The sequence below is a fragment of the Clavelina lepadiformis genome, chromosome 3 (genome assembly GCF_947623445.1).
Source record: "Clavelina lepadiformis chromosome 3, kaClaLepa1.1, whole genome shotgun sequence".
Classification (NCBI taxonomy): domain Eukaryota; kingdom Metazoa; phylum Chordata; class Ascidiacea; order Aplousobranchia; family Clavelinidae; genus Clavelina; species Clavelina lepadiformis.
In genome coordinates, this window is record NC_135242.1 from 2,406,038 (window position 1) to 2,419,226 (window position 13,189).

General features: G+C 36.3%; 3 protein-coding genes across 3 annotated transcripts; 1 reads left to right on the forward strand and 2 right to left on the reverse strand.

Annotated features, from left to right (window-relative positions):
- The first annotated feature begins 827 nt into the window (after nt 1-827).
- LOC143450632 (retinoschisin-like) lies at nt 828-1,722 on the forward strand. Its single transcript, XM_076951259.1, has 3 exons — nt 828-964; nt 1,038-1,207; nt 1,313-1,722. Exons 1-3 carry the CDS (start codon nt 874-876, stop codon nt 1,448-1,450), a joined length of 399 nt encoding a protein of 132 aa, XP_076807374.1. The 5' UTR covers nt 828-873; the 3' UTR covers nt 1,451-1,722.
- A 36-nt stretch (nt 1,723-1,758) lies between these two features.
- LOC143450631 (cytochrome P450 1B1-like) lies at nt 1,759-5,091 on the reverse strand. Its single transcript, XM_076951256.1, has 5 exons — nt 3,714-5,091; nt 3,342-3,428; nt 3,132-3,208; nt 2,903-3,054; nt 1,759-2,794 (listed from the first exon to the last, which is right to left on the reverse strand). The coding sequence occupies exons 1-5, from the start codon at nt 4,329-4,331 to the stop codon at nt 2,400-2,402; spliced, it is 1,329 nt and encodes a 442-aa protein (XP_076807371.1). The 5' UTR covers nt 4,332-5,091; the 3' UTR covers nt 1,759-2,399.
- Nucleotides 5,092-8,300: 3,209 nt separating this feature from the next.
- Nucleotides 8,301-9,930, reverse strand: LOC143450745 (uncharacterized). Its single transcript, XM_076951405.1, has one exon. The coding sequence runs from the start codon at nt 9,928-9,930 to the stop codon at nt 8,824-8,826; it is 1,107 nt and encodes a 368-aa protein (XP_076807520.1). The 3' UTR covers nt 8,301-8,823.
- Between the last annotated feature and the right edge of the window lie 3,259 nt (nt 9,931-13,189).

Sequence of the window (13,189 nt, forward strand, 5' to 3'; positions counted from 1 at the left end):
TTTATCAGAAAAAAAAGTAATCGAGCATTAAAGTGATTAACAGAGCAGACAATTTCCCGGAGTTAAATGGATTAACGAAAAATTTGCTCCAACTTCTCTCTTCTACGTACATTGTCGGCTAATTGCTAACAAAATCTTAGTCGATAACGGTTATTAGCCGGAAACATTTCCGGCCCTACAAGGAATGCCTGAAACGCACAAAACATACGAATATTAGAAACGATACAAAAGATATTTCCAAAACTTTTCGCCACAATGCTGCCATTGTGCTGGTATAACAGAAAGCATGAAATTTATGATATACATCATATAATAACTTAATATCACAATTACTGTAGTTCATTGCAATAATGTTTCATATTGTCATGGTGCACCGTGCACATGAAAGGTTTTCATTAACACAATTCTTTCGTTTTTGGTGATTTTAAAAGGTTTCGTTCATTTAAAACCATTTTTCAATGTCCTTGCAACTGCTGCTGCTGCTGCTGATGTCATTCAAACACCGCATGGTGATGATGGACGAAATGAAAAATTTTTAAATTAGCATCAAGAATACTTCCAGAAATATTTACAATAAATTAATTACCGACTAAACTGTTGACCTGTGACTTATCAATATGCTAAGTTGTAGCCCTATATGACCGAAACGCTTTGCTGATAAAGATGCTTTGTATGGACATTTCACTGTTTGTTTTGTGCATTAATCGTAATCCCTAACACTTTGGACCAAGAAAGAATTGTTATTATTTGTTCAAAATCAATATCGATTGTAAGAAAGTTTTCCGCATCTCAAAGTATTTCAGCAAATTATTATATTTTCCAGAGGAATTATGCTTGGTGGGTGTGAAAAGTAAAAGAGTTCGAAATGTTGACATGACTGCATCAACAACTTACGGTCAATTTTACACCGCCTATAACGGCCGATTGGACGGAGAAAGTTATTGGAGTCCTCACCCATACAAACGTAAGTGATGCGCCTTATCGCTAAGGAATCTGCCAATCTATTTACAGACAAATCACCTGTAACTTTCATCTAGAATTGCCCGGGGAATGGCTTCAGGTTGATTTGAGAACAACAACCGTAGTGACAGGTGTTGTTACCCAGGGTGGTGAGGCTGACCACTGGTGGGTGACAAACTTCAAAATTTCATTTGGAAATATTGCCGATCAATTGCAAATGATAAAAGATGGTGATCAAAACGACATGGTAAGTTAACACTCACAAGTAACCTCGGTGTAAGACCGGCTGTATTTAGGATTTTATCATCCTATACAGCTCTGATTGTTTTTAATTCTCTGTTTGACTTCGTAGATTTTTTCGGGCAACACCAACAAGGACTCTCGCGTGGAGAATACATTCCCCAACCCAATTAAAGCCAGATTCTTTAGACTTCTTGTCGTCACCTTCCACAATGGCATCGGATTACGCTTGGATTATCTGACTTGCTAAGTTCACGAGATGACGAGCTCAAAAAGCTCTCATGTTTTTTAAAGAAACTTCTTAGTGCTTCCTACAATTCTATTACATTTATGAACAGAAAATGTGAACTTAATCTAAGTTATTTGCTGTTAAATATGGTTAATTATCGTGTCGTTATACAATATAAAATCATACGCTATAAATGTCGAGAATGTAAACCGAGTGTTTCTCATTCGCCACTTGATGTGTTCTGAAAGACAAAGTGGAATGCCAAATATTTATGTACCGTGAGTGTCATATATTCTTCTGCATAAAATACACATTTTCTGTCTATTTTTCAGGTTTTCTCTATTGTTACATATCTATTGCGCTAATAACTTTGGTTTATATACAGTGCGCCTATAATAATGATGAATGCTTTACAACTAAAAATTTACAAACGTATCTGCACGGAATAAGCCCATTAACCCCGGAACACTGGCAGCAGAGAAAAATCTTGTAACAATTTAGCAACCATGTCTTGAAAGTAAATTTCTATGGAACAGATTTTACTTTTTAAACTGAGATATTTACCTAAAAGGAATCTCTTCGGCAGATCCGAAAATTACAATTAAGAAGATTAGGCTTAAGTCGAGCGTGGTTTATAGCAATATCTAACAACTAAAAGCAAATATTTAATCGATGAAACAGCTTTGGATGTATAACTTCTGACGGCAGCACCGTCTTTGGTCTCATAGTTTAAAAAGCAAGTTTGTGCCACTCCTCAATGTTTCTGAACTTCTAAAGTATTTAGACGAAGCTTCAGTCTGAGGCAACTTGGACGTAAAGCTAGTCCAGGAATTGCGTCAAGCGATGGAGGATGTGCTGGATCTGGCATCAACTCGCATGTCTGAGCTAGGATGGCTGTTGCCAGGAAGAGCCAACCTTTAGCAAGGTCAAGTCCAGGACATTTTCTCAAACCCATCGAGAATATCAAATATTAATCAACTGCCTCGCTATTCATTGTCATTCCTCCAGATTCATCCTTGCAAAGAAACCTCATTGGATCAAATTTTTCCGAATCTGGCCAAACATTCGGATCTCGATTGACTGAATACTGGTTGACAAAGACCATGGTGCGTTGAGGAATGTGGTAACCACAAAGCGCGGTTTGTTTGAGTGTTGCGTGAGGAATGGAAATAGGTAAAATTGAAGATTGACGAAAAGTTTCATGGATGAAGGCATCGATGTAAGGCAACTTCGGACGATCGAAGAGAGTGGGAAGACGATCTCCTACCGCTTCATTGATGTCGTTTTTCATCCTCTTCATCACGTTCGGGTAAAGAAGCAAATAATTAATTATCCAATTAAAAGCAGTTGGAGTGGTGTCTTGGCCTTTAAAAAACAACATATAGTTAACAATATACAACCTAGTTGTGCTGGGATTCACACCGAGCATGATTCCAAGATCTTAATTCATTGTTTGCGACTTTATTCTTATACCTGCTGCGAATACTTCTGAGCAAATGCTGGCAATCTGATCCATATATTTTGTTGTAATTTTTCTTTTTCCATTTGACTTAATCATGGAGGTCACAACGTTTTTTGGCTCTAGTAAATCCTTATCCGTTGAGCTGGTTGCTATTTCTTCCACTCTAAGATATTAATTGAGAGTTTAACTTTTTGGGAAATCTCACGGTTCCTATTTTCATGAAACAGAACTTCACTTAACAGTTTAAGAGCCCATTTGTGACGGTATTTCATTGCTTTCTTGTAAGCTTCCAGAATTTGGCGATATTTTGGAAATACCTAAACAAGATCGAACAAGTTACCGTTTTGGAGATAAATTCCAAATTTAAGTTGCCCATAAAACTTCATTATGAGTAAATAACAACTGATGCGATGCCACAGAGGAAAATGACCATATCCCACACTATTTTACCCTGATCCAAGGCATGGTGTCAATCATCGCTCCCGCCGAAACCACTGCGCTAAAAACTTCGTTTGCTTGAAGCAATTCACAGAAATCCTGCAGTTAAAAAAGGATTAACATGTCTACGTCATACAGTAAGCAGTTTCAAAGCAGTTACTATAGGTCTACTGAGATGACCATGCCAGGTAAAACTGAGATGACTGAGATAACTGAGATAACTACTGAGATGACCATGCGCTGCCAGGTAAAAGCCATGGTTTATTCATAATAAGTAGAAACTTTACAGTTAAACTAAAAGAGGTGACATGGATCGAATTTACCGAGCAACGTTTAAAACAACACTGTGTCGCTCTCTCACCAACAACAGGGGTTTTGTTTTACCTTGTCGTCATAATCGTATCTCTTGCCAAAGCAAATTGTGCACAATGTGTTGGCTGCCGCCTTGCGTATTATGTCTTCCGGATTGACGAAATTCGTCTCAGATGTAATTTCAAGTTTCTTCAGCATGTATATGACGTCATCAGTGATGAAATCATTCATCTTTTTGCGAACGGTCGTAGATGTTGAGAGATTGTGAAGATGACGTAACATTTCCAACTTGGTTTTGCTCCATACCTCTCCTTGTGTGCTGACGTCATTAAAAACATTGCTTATTCCATTTTGTAGATACTTGTAAGTCTCAAAACGCATCCGGCCACCAAACACTTGTCGCTGCTTGACCAAAGCTTGTTTGATAGTTTTAAGATCGCTCAATACAATTGCCTTCACGCTTCCCAGCTTGATTCTATAGATTGGACCGTATTTCTCGGCCAACTCATGAAAAGTTTTGTGTGGTTCTGAACCCAAGAGTGGAGCATTTCCTACAACTGGCCAAGGAAATAAGCCTGGTGGAAGCTGCTTGCCACTTGGCTTAGGACAGAACAAGTTGTTGTACGTCAAAAAAGCAACATAAAATAGAGCAAACAAAACCAAAACTTCGAACAAGCTTGGTAATTCCATTTCAAGTTGGTCTTTAAACTTAACGATTTCGTTTTCAATCTATTCCAATTAAAACAAGTGAAGATCAATCACAGCAACAACTTACTTCAGATCAACAACTGTTACATCAGAAGATCAACTTACTTCTGCACTCACAGCACAACAATAAAGACAACTGTTGATTAAAAAAATGTTTCCTTACGTTACCTTACAAAGTTACAGGTTTGGTTTTCCACTTGGAAACCAACTGTCGAAACCAACAACTGCTCAAAAAATTTAATGTTGTGTACGCCTTCTGGTAATAGACAGCTCATTAACCTTTTTTCTGGTTTGTTAACTAAACTACTAGATAACTAGAGTATCTGACGTACATTGTACAATACTAAAACATTGTATACATGAGAAGCTTAAAAGCACTGGTACTTGCTATTCCGCATTTTAGAAATGTTATAGCTGCCGTGTTCAAGAACTCGTTTTCGACGAATCATTTCTGCAGTTCCGGGCATTCGTGATTCTGTAACTTGACATGGGCGAAATTTTGTCGAGCAAAGACAACGAGTTGTCGAAAAAGTTACGAATTCTCAGAAAACTCGGCCTGAAGCTGAGAAAGCGAACAAAAAACTTTGCTTCAGCTTTTCTGAAACCAACTTTATCAACCACATGTGTGCATTAATAACAGCACAGCCAGCATGGGTTATGTAAACTTAGCATAAAGGTTACTTCGGATTTTAAAACGTGAGAGCTGAGTTATGATCTATACATATCGGTCGCAAAATCCTCCGCTGCCAGGATTCTGACATTATTGAACGTGCATTCAGCTCAACAAAGCGTGTCCAATATAGAACAACATAACGAGACACTGGCTTCTGTACTAGACTGCTGGAAGTCGAAATTAAACTGGATTGAATGACACAAGGGAGAGCTTATACCTACATCATGAAAATCGTGCACATCATTGTGTGGGACAGGAAAATGTTTTGTCATGTAGTTTGTTACTCTCCGCACGATGAGGAAAACCTGGTCCTTGTGATTGCTAATAACAGTTCACAGAATTTCTCAAGTTACATAATTTCAACTAATGCTTATTTTATCAGTATACATGTCTTATACTTTCTTACGTCGTAATAGTAAATAAATTTTAAACTAGAAACGCTACAAGGCGCGTGATGTTTTCACAGTGTTTTTACTCCTTTTAACAATACAACTAAAATGTGACACAATTCTACAACACAGAACACAAAATTGACGTTATTTGCTTGTTAGAACTAAAGTTTTCTAGGCTTAGATTTCGGCGTCGTAGGAACGACCTAATGGCCTGGCTATTTATGATGTGCAATTTTGAAACTCTTTATAGCCAGATTTTTACATGTTTTCCAATTTCATAGTCGATTAGTAATCGTAAAAAAGAAAATACCTTGAATAAAAAGAATTGAAGACAAATATAGACAAAAACAGATAAGCCACAAAAATAGGGTTTGTGAGGAGGACTATAGGCCCCGGGCATTTGTGCTTTTAAATTACATGCAATGTTATTTAGAAAGAAGTTGGTTCATTTAATTGGATTACTTCTCAGTAATTTAGCAGTTTCTCTGACCCCAAAAGGTACAGAATTTTCGAATAAAAATAGGCAAAAAAGCACCTCTTAGAACTGAAAAACATGCTTAAATCGTTAGTTTTAAGATGATGAAGCTTTCTGAACGAGAAGTAGCAAAGCGGTTAAAGATTAGCAAGAAAACGGTCCGTAATACTCTACAGTCTACATTATATTAGAAAGCGACAGCATTTTAATTTAAGTAGCAAGGATTTTAGATATTTTACAGTTGATATCATTGTTTTAATAACTATGAAAAGTTTTCATTAAAAGTTTAGCCTTAAACGTTTTGTAACTACTATGGACTAAACCTATAATTTGGTCAAATAATTTTGAGAACTTCTTTAATCAAACGCAACAGATTGTAACCTTTGTAGTCGTTTCATAGCAAATAAGTTATAAAGCACCAAGAGATGTGAGTAAACGACTGAAGGCTAATTGCAAAATATTTCTGTTGTTTGCGTGATACTGTTGTTATGACTTGTACAACGTTTGATAATTAGGCCGGAAATATGTTTTTAGTCGTTAAAGATCACATCACACTCAAGCATGGCGGTAATCACGCAATCTAAAAAATCATCGCGTAACACATGTTGCACAGTTATAGTAAGCTATTGAAGCACATGTGGCGACAATTAACTAGAATTATAAAATATAGATTATTATATCATTAGATTTATTGTTACATTCACTTTGTTTCTAAATAATCTTGGCAATTTTTTACACTACCTTACCCAAGAGCAGGGGCGTGCAACCTGCGGCCCGCGGAGCGAAAATATGTGGCTCCCGGCAAGCTTTTATTTTTTTGCCGCGTCACAAAACATCCAGCTGCAGGCTTTTGTCCCGCTGCTACCTCTTCATCTGCGTCACTATCAGTTATAAGAAAGCACTAGTTCTGTTTGATGGGTCGTCGCTCACGTTCAAATTGCTTCAGTACAACGTTGCAACTCCCATTTTCTCTGCTAAGGGGAGTCACTTGTTTCTTTTTATTGTCCGCCTGTTTCGTATTTTACTCACTGTATGACGTATTCTGCACTGGTTTGGTTTTGTTTTCTTCTTTATTAAGCAACAATCATAATCATCATTGCATCTTCGCTCTTGGTTATTTTACGCTTTTTTAAACTTTAAGAGAGTTAAATTCAACCAGTGACGGCAACTTCGGCAAATTTCACAGCAAAAAGAGGAAGGTGGAGGAAGAGATTTTTCCAAGAAGGATGGACTTTAGAAAACTCTTTTTGCTCTTGGGTCAAGAGCATTACTATACGGTATCCCGCTGGTTCTCAAACACTGGTTTGCGTCATGGTAAGCTCATCGCGCTAACATTATTAGTTTTATTCGCTCACCAATTATCCAATACAGCTTTTATCTTGATGCTACTTAAATAGTTTACATCTTGTGATGCTGTGAGAATTCTAATTTATAATTTTTGGTCAATTTTGTTTTAATACCACTGGCCCGAAACTAACCTAAGCCCTCTGATTCAGATAATGACGGAATTGTAGACAAATCTTGATTTTATTGCCACTAACTTTTGCGCAGTGGGATTATTTTGGTGTAGATTTACTTACGCTTTCATACGGTTTACCTCTAACTAAACATTTAACCCCCACCTGGCCTGCCAAACCAAAGTAGTCATTGCAGCAGTTCAAGAAAAAGTTTTGGAGGATTATTTAGATAAAACAGTCACATACAATTCCAACACAGTAATAAATAATAACAAAATATCGTAATTTTAATATAATGACAGAGTCAATACAAAGTTGCGGACTTTATAAAATTAACAATACACATATTTTGGTTTAACAACTAAAACAATTCCCTTCTGTCTTGATCAAATTTTGTAGGCTTAGTCTTTATCAAAAAAATTGAAATTTTTCAGTCGCACATTTTGTCTTTTCTTAATGCTTAACGCACAAAATAAAGATTATGATTATGATTATGTTTTATCGTTTACATTTCCCCAGTTAGTGTTGGGAGCGAAAAATTGGTGCTATTTATTTCACGGTATAATAGAACAAAGTCATGCTAACATTGCTCGGAAATACATAATCATTAAGCGGGAAAAAAGCGACGAAGCCTTTGAAGGGCTTAAAACGAGCAAGATGTAAACTAGACTGCGTTGCTACAAAGACAAAAGCTTAACACGGTCAGCAAACCTAAATGTGGATATGAAACCAAACTTTTACTTGTTTATGGAAAGGTGCACGAAAAGTCACAGATGCATATATACACAACATGTTATATGTGCATAACATTAAAATAATATACAAAGTTTTCAAGAAGAAATGATACTTCATAAAATTCAATCTTACGTTCTGTAAACAATACCTTAGAAATGTTATTAAGCTGAATGATAAATAAAAAGTCACCAAAAAGGTTCACGCAATGAGGAAATAAAGTTTGCACTGAAATGCTTGTTTTAAAACAAAAGCATTTCTCTGATAAACCAGATACGCGTTCATAAAATAACGAAGCAGAAAACATTTACTCTTCGCAAAACATGACTAAAGTGATCACAGTTTTGGAAATTCAATCAGGAGCTTAATTGACAAATTGGTGAATAACTTCACTGTTTAATGTATTAGAATGTATTATATCATATTTTGTTGCACTTGGAAGTCAATATTATCTATGAGGGTTATACTAATTAATTATTATTTATAATAAATTACTTAATAAATTCCTGATATAAGATAATATATAAAAGTATAACATACTTTACATTTGGTAAAAGAAACACAAGCCATACATTTAAAATAAAATACTTAATTTTAACCTATATTTCATTTTACAGCAACATGTTTTGCAATATTTCATAAACAAATTTGTCATTTATGGTCATCATTTCTCAATCTTATTATTTATTACACGGCTCAGCCTGCGTGAACATTATATTAGGCTACAGTTAGGTACAGTTCTAGTTTATACTTTTGATGAGCAAAATTTGATATAAGCAGTAAATTCCGCAATTATTTTATCTTTTACAACAGTTTCATCAACTTTTTTCCAGATCTCTAAACCTTGATAAAAATATTCAAGAGCATCAGTAAATTGTTTGAGGCCTGCTAGACATCGTCCAACATTGTAGCAAAACGTAGAAGCGTCTTTGTCAGCTTCAATGTTTCCGATTAACTCTTGCCTCATGCTTAAAGACCGCTTGAAATAAGGTAATGCTTCCTCAAAACGTTGGACTGAACACAAGCAGGAACCAATTTGATTCAGTGAGCAAATAAAATCCCGACGTGGATATTCATCAGGATAAATTTTCTTTAAAATGTTTAAGTCTTTCTCCAAATATTTAAGAGCTTCTTCTGCTCTTCTCATTTTTTGTAAGCACTTTCCGATGTTGTGATAAGTGCTTGCGATCCTTTCATCTTCCTCTTGTAGATTCAACTGCTTCCTCATTTCTAAAGATGCTTGGAAGTTTTCTAAAGCTTCCTCATGCTGATGAAGATCGGATAATTCAAGAGCGCAACTAAAAAGCATGCCAGCAGTCTCATAACTGGGACTTCTATCTGATAAATCAGATTTTAGTATCGCCAACACTTCCTTGTTTATTTCTTTTGCCTCATTAGAACGGTTTGCAAAACTTAGGCAACCGCCTATATCAGACAGAACCTTTATCAAATTCCCTTTGTCTTTACCATTTGTCGATTGCTTATATATGTCTAAGGCAAAACGAAGATGTTTCAGTGATTCCTCAAAACGACTAAGAAATGCCAAACACTTGCCTATTTGATGTTGTGTTTCAGCGACTGTTTCATCCATAGAAACATTTGAAGACGTATCTCTCTGGATTTCCAGAGCTTCTCGAAAATAGCGTAATGCATCTTCATACTTATCAAGAGCAAACAATGATGTTCCCACAAAATGAAGTCCTGTGGCTACTGCCTTGTTTACATTGTCGTTTTGAGGATTTGCCCTTTTTGTTATCTCTAAATAATATAGATGTTTTTCCAAAGCATCATCGAACTTATTGAGCCCAGTAAAACACAAACTAATTTCATGGAGACTTTTGGCCACATCCATATCCTTGCTTTCATCCTCTGATGCCAACTTCCTTATTTTTAGACTATTTTACAAACTTCTAAAGCTTGATGAAAATCACGCATCTCTCTCAAGCAAATTCCCATGATGTCGTAAATTTTAGCTATTTCTTTATCTTTTTCTCTATCACTTGATGTCGATGTTTTCATCTCAACCGCAATTTGGTATTGTTTCAATGCTTCTGCTTTCCTGCCAAGATTATACAAACACGTTCCCATTGCAGTGTGAATGCTGTAGAAGGTAGTGTTCCATGAAGCATTCTTCAGTACTTTGTCGTTTGCTACATGCTTGTGGAGTTTATTCCAAATATGTAAGCTTCGGTCATAATAATTAAGAGCTTCTTCGAATTTATCAAGGCCCAGCAAGCAAGTTCCAATATTTTGGCATATCACCGATACGTCTTTGTCAATGCTAACATCTGTAGCTAACTCTTCCCTCATATTCAACGAACGTTTGTAAAAATCTAATGCTTCGTTATAACGAACAAGTGTAACTAGACATGAACCGATATCATTGAGAGTACAAACCAAATCATAGTGGGCATTTCCATCAGAATGAATATTTTGTATGATGTTTAAGTCTAACTGGAAATACCGAAGAGCATCTTCCACCTCTCCAATGTTTTTTAAGCATGTGCCCATTTTATTGCAAATACCTGCTATTTCATCATTGTCTTCTTGCTTCAATTTTTTCCTCATATCTAAAGAAGATTGAAAATGTTGCCTAGCTTCTTCGTATTGCTGGAGACGAAGCAAGTAGCTTCCGCAGTCAGAAAGCAGAACAGCAGTCTCATAACTGGACGTTTTGTCTTTTAAGGCGGATTTCACTATAATCAAAATTTCTTCATAAATTTCGTTCGATTTATCGTAACAGTTTGCTAGGTGTAGGCAATAAGCTTTGTCATCAAGAACAGAAGTGAGTTCTTTCTTGCATTGATCGGTTGACAATCGTTTCTTTACTTCTATTGCCAAACCAAAGTGATGCAATGCTTTCGGAAAATTACCTAAATATGTTTGACACTTTCCTATTTCACGATGTGTGTTGGCTACCTTGTCATCCACCGAGTTGTTTGTTGAAACCTGAATTCGTATTTCCAAAGCATTATGCAAGTTTTTTAAAGCATCCTGATACTTGCCGATGTTAAACAAAGATACTCCTACACTGTGATAAGCAGCGGCTACAACTTCATCTGTATTTTCGTTTTTCGAAATTGTTCTTTTAATCTCTAAAGACAACACGTCGTTTTCCAAAGCTTTATTGTAATCACAGAGGCCAGTGAAGCACAAACTGACCTTGTGAAGACTATTCGCCACATCCAAATCTTTGAATTTATCCTCTGATGCGAGCCTGTGTATATGCAGACTCTTTTCACAAATAGCCAAAGCTTCCTGAAATTTGTGAGTTTCTCTCAAGCAGTTCCCCATGTCGTTATAGATGACAGCAATGTTTTTATCCTTTTCTGCATTTTCTGAGAACAATTTTCTATTCTCTACAGACAGTTGATAATGTTTCAACGCTTCCTCGTATCTATCAAGATTTTCCAAGCAGATTGCGATTTGATGATGAAAGTTGCTGAGATCATCATTCCAGCTTTCTTTAGGTATCAACGCTATTTCCAAACCATGCTGATAGTGACTTAGAGCTTCGTCCCATTTCTGCACCAGACGCAAAGAATTTCCGAAATAGAAGTTAAGCAAAGCGATATATCTATCTTCAGGCGAATCGCCTAAATATTGCTTTCTGAACGTAAGGGCAGACTTGTAACATTCAATCCCCTCTTCATGTCTTGTGAGATTATCAAGACACATTCCTTTTCGATGAAGCCTACCGGTAAGATAAAAATCAAAACCTTTATCTGATAAGATGTTTTCACGAATGACTAGTTCCTCTTCATAAAGTTTCTTAGCTTCTGTAGACTCCCCCTTCGAACTTAAACATAGTGCCGTCCAGCTAATGATAGCTGCGATATCTTCATCTTTGGTTTCATCTGAAGAAATTTGCTTTCGCATCTTTAGTGATGTTTTAAATTCGTTCAAAGCGTTGTCAAATTTCTGTTTATTAAATAAAGCAACACCAATCTCCTGACGGAATCTTGATAAATATCTTTTAGTTGTAGTAGTAGGTGGCAATTTCCGCACAATACGCATACCTTCACGAAGTGCTGTTAGGGCTCTGTCACTCTGTCGTAGCGCGTTATGCCTACAACCGACATTAAAGTACGACACTACCAAATCCCTATTTTTGTCTTTGTATTTCATTCCGAGAACAGAATTTAGTGACGATTGAACCTCCAGTAAAGATTGCTTATGGTTTCCCAAACCAGACCAAACAAGACCAGAAGCGTTTGAACAGTCTGCAATGTCTCTTTCCTGTCCCTCGTATTTCGGAAGATTTTTTCGTATAGCTAGTTCTTGTTCATTTGCAAGCAATGCATCATTATATTTTTCCATTCTATGAAAGCAAATACACATTATTTTTAATGTATCAGCAATATCCCGTGAAGAAACCGCCTGTTCAAAAATATCCTTCAGCAATCCAGGTTTTTCCTCACTTTTTATACTGTTCAAATGCAGCTGAATTTGTGAATAGTGTTTTCCAAATAATGAGAGTTTAGTTTTATTTGAAACTTTCTGCCAAGTTGCAGGTAGTTGGTTATTTTTCTTGGTAGCGTTAGTGAGAAAAAACTTTCCAGACTGAATAGCACTTTGATAACGTCGAAAGTAATAGTTGGCTACAGCAACCAACACTTCGGGACTTTCATAAAAATTCACTAAAGGAAACTTGTGGTATTTCGCAATGTCGTATTGCAATGAATAGGCGATTAAAAAGTAATCGATGAGACTTTTTGCTCCAACAGTCTGACTCAGTTCACCAACCCCACTCATTGACATCAACCCCTCATCAATCCAATTATCCTGTTCCTCTTTCCCACCATAAATTTTCAAACGAACTTCACAAGCAACAGCCACTGCATACTTCAATTTATGAGCAAAATCTTTAGACAAAGCAATTGAAGCAAGCTCATCGATAATCTCAAAGCAAGAAGGTGATTCGATAGCAAGCAGCTTTCCAAGAGCAGATATGAATATTGTAGTGCTTCTGTAAACAACACTCTTGATGTTACAATAATCTCCATCACCAGAGTAATAAAGATTATTTCTTATTCCAAACTTTTCCAAGTCTTCTTTAATATAATCACAAGTTTTAGATATAATGGCAGATTTGTTTTGTTCAGCTGACA